We start from the raw sequence: 8,546 nt of genomic DNA on the forward strand, positions 1-8,546 counted from the left end.
AGATGGCAGGGATTTGGGGTGCGATTGCGAGGGCCTGTTGGGGTGGGGCTTGGGGCCGACCGTGTGGGGGGTGGGAGAGAGTGAGATTGTGGGAGGAGTAGGTCAGGTGGGGTGGTTTCTTTGGTGCGCCTCAGGGTCGGTTCGGTGGGGGGGTGTGCAGAATAAGGTTTTTGTTGTTAGAATAAGGTCTTAAGGGGTGTTGTTAGAATAGACCCACCCCATAACGACTACAATCAGGGATATTCTATGGTTTGTTCCATAGTGGTGTGAGACTTTCAATCTTGTTGATTAATTTCTCATTATTTGACGTGATAATAATTATTTATATGGGTGTGTCGTGGCGATAAAATGATATTAGCGACGCAATGGAAAAACATATACTAAATCAGCAATTATCAATAGCTTATTATTAATTGTTTTGTATGAACCGAATCAGGTTTCACACAAACAATATAAGCATTCACCTTCAGGCAATATTTCTAATATATATATATAAACTCATTTCATGGTACTTCTCAATTCTTTCCGCAGCAGCATGAGCTACTACTGCCTTCAACGCGACTGCTCTTATCCTTGTCATAACCTCGGTTAACACAGTAAGCTTTGCACGCAATGTTGCCACTAGCTCGGTCTGGTGGCGAACAATAGTCCACACTTATACACCGGTCAGTATTTGTGCACAAACCACAATAGAGATACCTCAATCAACACATATAACCCACCAGGAAAATATATGTTTGTGTATCCAAATACGAGTGAAGAGATTATGAAAGAAAGAAAAAAACCATACCTATGTAACGCTCTGCTGCATGACATGAGAAGACAGTGGTGGCCATGGCTACAAGAGCTACCAAGCATAGGGCCTGTGTGTGGTTCCGCATACCGGCCATGGGAGATAGTTAGCTATTCCTTTTCTGCTAATGTTGTTCGTTGATTTTGCCGAATTCATGTTCTTTGCCTGGGTGCTTGTGTTTATATTGAGGGAAAGCTAGCAGTCTTGGAGATTAACACCGAAGAAAAACTTGGAGTAAATTTATTTCTTTCCTTCTATAGCTTTGTAGTAAATAAATGCCTCTCTGTACAAAGGCTTGCTATAATCTCCACAGTAAATTCTTGCCATTTAATCATATTATGTATTAATGCATCCTTATCTGCATTGTGTTAATGCTTCCTTATCCTCATTAATACATGCTTGGTATATGAGCCTATTATATATGTGGTTTACTTTATCCCATGGGAGATGAGATTTACGGTGCCCTCACCCACAATCATTGATACAGAAAAGGTAGAGTTGTCCTTACGAGTAGGGATGAAAACAAAGCAAAAATACACGAAACTAAGGCCCTGTTCGGTAGTTCGCCGGCTCCACAAAATCCTGCGCTCCGCTCCTAGGAGTGAACTCCAGCTCTTCGATCTATCGTGAGAGCCAGAAAAACCGTTCGCCTCGCTCGCTCCACTCCGCTTCGTGAGTGGGCTGAAAGCCCAATAATCTGTTTTGTGGCCCGTGCTAAGGGGAGGTTGGCCAGGCTACAGGCCTGTTCGAGGCTGAAAACGTGACGAGCGTGAGAAACAAACTCTATCGAACCGGTAAGTTTCACTTATCGGTGGCATACGTCTATAAATTCCATGAACTCCCTCGATTTTAGGATCTGCAGATCAGCTCATTCGCCGCTCCACGATTTTGAACTACTGCTGGCTCCCCTCCGCTCCGCTGACTCCACGGAGTTACAGCGTTTGGGGCTGCTCCGCTCGCTCCGGGAGAGGAGTTCTGGAGCGGAGAGAACCCGAACAGCCCCTAAGTGTTGCGACATTATTCTTTATTTTTTTCTGAATGCATAAATGAATATGAAAAACAAGCAAATGAATATAGAAACATATCATATTGGAAACAGATACATACGAAATACGATATCTACACAAATACAAAAGCTATGGATGGGTGGTTGACATAGTGCCATCACGACAGCAGTCTGGTGTCCCTAACACTTGGCTGCCGCAAATATGCCTACTCGTTACTTGATTTAGCAGTAGAACATATTAGGTTGAGTTTCTTTTGTAGAGATTGACAAGGGCCTGCATGACAAGGCCTAATGGAGCCGTAATGTCCACACTACGATGGAAAGTTTTTTATTTGGGGAAGTATAAATTCCATTTCCATATCCATTCCACCAAAAATTGATGTTCTATCCACTTAAAGAATTATGTTTTTGTTTCCTTATTTGTGGAAAACATAAATATCAAACATTTAAGTGTCGATTTCATTCCTACTACCAAGAGTGCGCGTCTATGACGAGATAGAAATTTCTGGTATTTTTTCCGATCAATACAAAATACTTAATGAAGTTTCACCTCATCGCAATGAATGGGGTAATAGTTATTTTTTTTTCTCGAATATGCACGAGTGTGCATATTATATATTAAAGAAGAAAGGCAAAGAGTGCCTCCACCATAGTTACAAGGTTCACATTACAACACTCCTAATCCTCGCTACTAGCCCACCGTTCAAGCCGAAGGAAGAAGGGGTCCATGTCTCTCTTAAACTTGCCGGCAATAGACCACATTCTTCCTTCCGACCTTACTCTACCTAGTAGAACACCTAACGAAGGTGATGCCATGGGGTAATAGTTATGAAAAAGCCATAATTTTTATGCACATGAGAAAATCTTACCTCCCTCTATGTAGTGTCACCAGGGAATAAGATTGCACTACAACAAAAGTGGTCTTTTACGACGGGAAGTTTTCCTCGCCAAAACAATATTGGCAATGACGGGTGAATCACGGTATGTGTTGTAGATCAATCTACCACAGTTCACAAAATCCATGGTTGATGGTTGTGCATTAACCACGGAAAAATATGATGTGGTACTAGCACACAAGAGACTCGTGAACTCAACACAAGGTCTACAAGGCCCCGGACACTGCTTCAACCTTGTGTTGAGTACAATGTCTCAAGCTATTCAAGCAGATTGATTCTAGTTTCTACCAAAATCGCCCTTTCATAATTGACGCACTGAACTCAACACAGGTTTATGCCGTGCCTACGACGGTCTATGGGACCGGCAAAGGCCCCTTTGTGGTTCGACCGTGAGGATTCATGAGCACAAAGAGCAGAATCAGTAGAACACACAAGTTATTACTCATGTGGGGGCCGCCATAAGGCATAAAACCATACTCTTGCTTTGTATTTTGGATGTGTTTGAGCTCAAGTACAAGGAGCGCAGCTTGCCGGCAGGATGCACGGGAAGTGCGGCTACGCGTGTAAATGAGCAAAGTGTCTACCTTTTTAAAGGTTGCCATGTGCATCCTTTTATAGAACGAGTGGTCACGGCAGTGGCAAATCAATCTTTACACAAGGGATAGTGGCTACAGTGCCAAACACCTAACTCTGACGGGCTAGGACAAACGCATTAAATGCGCCAAAGGTGTCGCACTGGTGATGCTTGCCTGCAAGGATATCCGCTTCTTCTGTGTCCCAGTACCTCTTATTATCTTGACACACTCCTGAGACGGGTGTCATTAAAATATTCATCTATGTGGTATATGAGCAGTGGGGTACATACTTTCAGGAGTACACAACCATTTTCCTATATATATATATTACATTTGAAAGAGAAATAGTTACATTCATATTGATTCGCTGCGTAAAATTTGGCATAAGAAAAAAATATAGGTCATAAGATCAGAAAAATTGCATTTTATGTACATTTTACACTAAGTTTTTACATTTATAATTTCACGTAGCATAACATTTTTTTTCTTACGTCTTTTTTTAGTCTGAAATAAGATAAAATTTACAGAACATAAAACTATAATGTATTATGTTAAAATAGAGGGTTTGAAAAATATTTATTCCTCACCCGGGGTGACGAATATATAATTTTACGTTCCGACCACCACGTGCAGCAACAAATTAAACTAAACCGTCACACGTGCCTACGCCCACCATATATGTGTGTGCGTGCATGCGCGCATGTTGGAAAATCAATCCTGCCACTAGGGGTAGTTACCAATTACCATGTAATAAATCTAAGCAACCCAACCATAAAACAATTATTGTGTAGTAAGGATTAAGAATATTTCTTTCTGGTCGATGCTCTTTCCGTAAACTTCTAAACCTCCTCCGAAGGCTAAAAGAACTGCACTGCTAGCAAAACTACACTGCAATGTTAGCAAAAAAAAATCGCATGCCCTTTTTGGTACTGTTTGCGATGTTAAACATTTCGTCGGAAGGAGGCGTGTAATATATCATTGGAAAGTTATGGATTAGGCGCAACTCTGCCACGTTGAACACTTTCCGATATTTGTCACGGTTTAAAAGCAGTTTCGAAAATGGTGCGGCCCCCGACGCATGGTACCGAGCGTATTTTCTTATTTTTTTCCAAACCGCTTGTCGGAATAATACAAACCATACAACCGTTGGAAATATATGATCGAGGCGCAACTTTTTCATATAGAATACTTTCTAATTTTCTTTACGGTTTAAGAGCAGTTTCAAATTTACCGAAACATGAAAATTCTGTTTTCAAATTTTGTGATTTTTAAGTTGTGGCAAGCGAACTACAATTGTGTTTTCTATTAGTCGTCATGGAATCTAAATGAACAGCATCAGTTTTTTGTCTTTTTTCTAAAACACAAACATATACGGACTTCATGGTCAAACTTAGTGAACCGCAACTGTTTTTCATGATTACGTATTATGGGGATCATTTCTATTTTTTCACTTTTAGTATTTATGTAGAGGAGAAAATGAACTGCAATGCTTCTTTTTTCTCACGGGTGTGTGCTGTAAAAATGGACCTAAAACAAATTAATCAAGATTACAATCCGGTCCTTTTGAACACGCCTTGGATGTGACTACTTGTCACCATCCTCAGCTGCCATCGTGGCCGAACACCATGCCCCCAACTAGACGTCCTAGCGCCGGGAAGTGCACTGTGTCATGCCGGGATTCGAACAATCGAACTGCAACGGTGTTGAACATAGAGCTCGCTACAAGCCAAGCCGTTATTTGCCGTCGTCTCTCAGTGTGCCCACCAACTACATCGGTAAGTTAAAAAAGCAGGGATGCCATAAGACAGACGTCAATATGATTCAGTAGCTACATCTGAATTGATCCGTTAAAAATTAAACAAGGACAGAAAGTCTACATAGGCCGATACATTGGCATGCTTACTGTTACCATCACATCAAAAACATCGGTATGAACTGAATAAATCCTGAATCTCTAATATGGTAAGTAAACCTTGGGCCTTGCGAGCAAAAGAGAACATGTTATGGACACCGCCACACCTCTTCGGGTGCAACTCGCTGCTCAATATGATGCCACCGACCTTGAAAGTAAATCGAGCAGATATCTACTTTCGGCAGCAGGATCAAACCTCTCCACTTTGACCAATGTGTTCTTCACTCTCCGCTCGTCGCTGTACGTTTCTTCTTTGACTTTCAGCCTGAGCAGGTAATCCTTGAACAAACAGCTGAGCATGGTCTCTGCAAAACGAGGGTCTCCATTCTCTTTGTATGTGACGAGCTCTAGCGCCGAGCAGCCTAGTAACTCTTGCGCGGTCTCCTGAAACGCTGTCACCCAAGTTGTTCCCGAGTGATCTTGAATCTGAAGCTGCAGAAGATACCTGTAGTCACACTCTGGAAACTCCTTGTCGCATTTGTCACACACCCACAAGCCAGAGGTCCCCTTTGTCACTTTCTTATTGCACTGCCGGTCACCTTCCTTGGTAGGGCAAGCTGTGTAGCAGAAGTTGTCGCTCTTGAAGAATATAATGGAGGCTTTCACCGTAACCCAATCAGGTTTGTCTCCCATTCCAAGACCATCGTCCTTGATTTTAGCAACTGTCATTCGGACCTCGTTCCTTGATGCTGCAGGAGTGTGATCCCTCGATATGGACTGAGTAGAAGCATCCCTTCCTCCACCGTCGAACCATTGCCTCAGAGTATGAGCTTCAGAGAGATCAGGGTCTATGAGGAGTTGAGAGGAAGAAATTGTGCCGACACACTTGCCATTGAAATCATTCACTCTTCCTGTTTTGACACCCAACACGGGGAAGACCCCGCGTTCAACCATTTCTTGCAGCTGTGAGCCTTCTCTGTTGCAAAAGTCACCCCACATGGTTAGATCAACACTTCGACCAGACATATCCTTCAGGCCAATAATTCTTTTTAGAGTTTCCGTGCCATTTTTCTTCTGTATTGTTGTGGAAGGACTGACAGAGATAGCAACACCTATGATATCAAGTATAGTACCGGTCGGAGTATCCTCAATTTCACTGATTGGTCTGAAGTTATACTGCTGAGAGGGAATTGAGCTGTTCTCATCAGGACAAAGATCCACTGATGAATCTCTCTCCAACATAATCTCCCACTCGCTGTTCAGATGGTTATAGTTCCTCTGTACAGGTTTCAAGTTTCCTCTTGATACCACATAGACCTTACCAACTTCCACAACTTCATAGAAGCGATCAAGTTGAGTGTTGAAACATGCCACCCGTATCTCACCCCCATCAGAATCAAGCAGGTCAAAGTTGAACACTTTGCCTTCACCTTTTGCATTGTGGTACCGGCGGATGTCTCCCTTTGCAGTAACTCTACCCTTGATAGCCCAGCGGCCCTGATAAGGATTTAAAGAAGATATGGGGATTATTCTAGCAGGGGCTTCATTTTTCGCAATTGCTCCTTGATTTTTGTAACTGGGTGCAGGACGATAAGATGGCTGTGCTGTTGGCTGGAAGACTGGAGATTTGTCACTGAGCCTGGTGGGTGTGTTCAAGGAGTTTCCTGCCACCGAAGGTTGGAAGACTGGAACATTGCCATTGGGCCTTGTGGGACTTGGGTTTCCTGCCGCCAAACCATATTGACGTGTTCCGTTAAATTGCTCCACTCTTGGGTTGTTTTGATTAGAAGATTCACTTTCTGGAGTAATCACTGGATTGCCAATGATGTCACACTCCGCGAGAAGAACTGTCAAATTCAGAACGACGATAACCCTGCAGATATTCAACCAATCAGCTCAAAAACAACAAATAATTTCACATAAATTCAAGAGAAAAGGACAAATTTGCATTTGCACTAGTTACTTAAGACATATGACAGAGGAACTTTAATCATGGCACATTTCGGTTCACAAACGATGTTCCAGCAGCATTTTATTGACAAGCAGATCACAAAAGACACAATGAAACAAAATCAATTGGCAGCTAAAATAGGTAAATGATAACTTGTATCATCAAGTATACTGCTGAAAGACACAAACCACTAAATGATTCAACCAGATAAAGACACTTACATCTGTGAGCATGACGTAAACTACAGTGATCAAATCAAACTTCCATGCACCTAATGACCCAATCAGTAAACAAGGAACCTAGCTGATGCACAGCATCATGACCAGTCGACTGGAGTATATAGCAACAACTTGCTGCATAACTAACTAAATGAACCAAAGCACACAACAAACTTCTTCTAATCATCAGAACGACCATAATGTCAGTTCTCTTTGCAGGTTTATTCCCAGTCTATTTGACTCTTATCTCTTGTATTGAGTGTTTTATGAAATTCAAGGTAGAGGACCTCCTCTCCCGTTCATTCAGAAAATAGCATCATTTAACCAGCCAGAAACGCACAGCGCCATAGCCAGATCTAAGATTTTGCGACCATTATGAGTAGCAGAAATATAATCCAATGGAATAACTTTTACACAAACACCAAACTGTATCACACCTCACAACACAACTTAATTACACACCCAAGTTGTTAAACAGGTATCTTCTGGTCCTAAAAAGGAATTACAGAATCCAATTCAATCAACAGCAGGTCAGTGGAACAAAATTTCGACCCCGCACTGGTTGAGTACTGTTATCCTAGAGGGAAAAGACCTAGTTCACTTCTACGGAGTAGTACCTAAGGCAGCATAACATGAGTATCAGGATCAGCGTACACTGAATTTTCAAGTAGTTAGAAAATTAGTATCAATCTAAAGCGAGACCCCCAATCAATTTGAGAGACGGTAACTCGCAGGGACCAATTAGACAGGCACAGAAATCGCAGCGAATCACAGACCGCGACCACACATGCCCAGCGAGAGCCCGCGCGCGGGCACGAACCCTAGCCCAAACCGCCCCAATCGCAAGCGCAAACAATCGAGCATCGATCTACGGTACGCTGAGGGACGCGGGGGCGAACCTTCTGCCGCCGACCATGTTGATGACGTACTCGTCGAGCTGCACGACGGAGCCGCCGCGGATGAGCCCGGAGCGCGCGAGGTCGCTGAGCTGGCCGGCGAACATCGCGGGACAGGTCTCGGCGCCGTCGGAGACGAGGCCGCGCCACCGGTCGCTCCGGGGCGTGCCCTTGCCGTCGACGTTGACGCAGCGCAGGTTGACGACCTGCACGGTGGGCCTGAGGTTCGTGTCCCCCGCCAGCGCCGCCCCCACGCCGTTCGGGGTCAGCCTCGCCATCGCCTCGCCTCTGCGGTGGACCGGATTCGCGGGGGCCTCGCCTCTGCGGTGGGGTGGTGCGGAGGAAGGGGGTTGGAGGAG

The 8,546-nt window shown here is 43.8% G+C and overlaps 1 protein-coding gene across 1 annotated transcript; it reads right to left on the minus strand.

The window, feature by feature from the left end:
- Window positions 1-5,065: 5,065 nt before the first annotated feature.
- LOC123138475 (replication protein A 70 kDa DNA-binding subunit A) lies at window positions 5,066-8,452 on the minus strand (the record flags this gene model as incomplete). The annotated part of the gene is given in 2 exon segments (XM_044558452.1): window positions 5,066-6,995; window positions 8,191-8,452. Coding segments are annotated over 2 exon segments (1,946 nt in total), but the record flags the coding sequence as incomplete, so codon positions are not given.
- Between the last annotated feature and the right edge of the window lie 94 nt (window positions 8,453-8,546).

Source organism: Triticum aestivum, chromosome 6B (genome assembly GCF_018294505.1).
Source record: "Triticum aestivum cultivar Chinese Spring chromosome 6B, IWGSC CS RefSeq v2.1, whole genome shotgun sequence".
NCBI lineage: Eukaryota > Viridiplantae > Streptophyta > Magnoliopsida > Poales > Poaceae > Triticum > Triticum aestivum.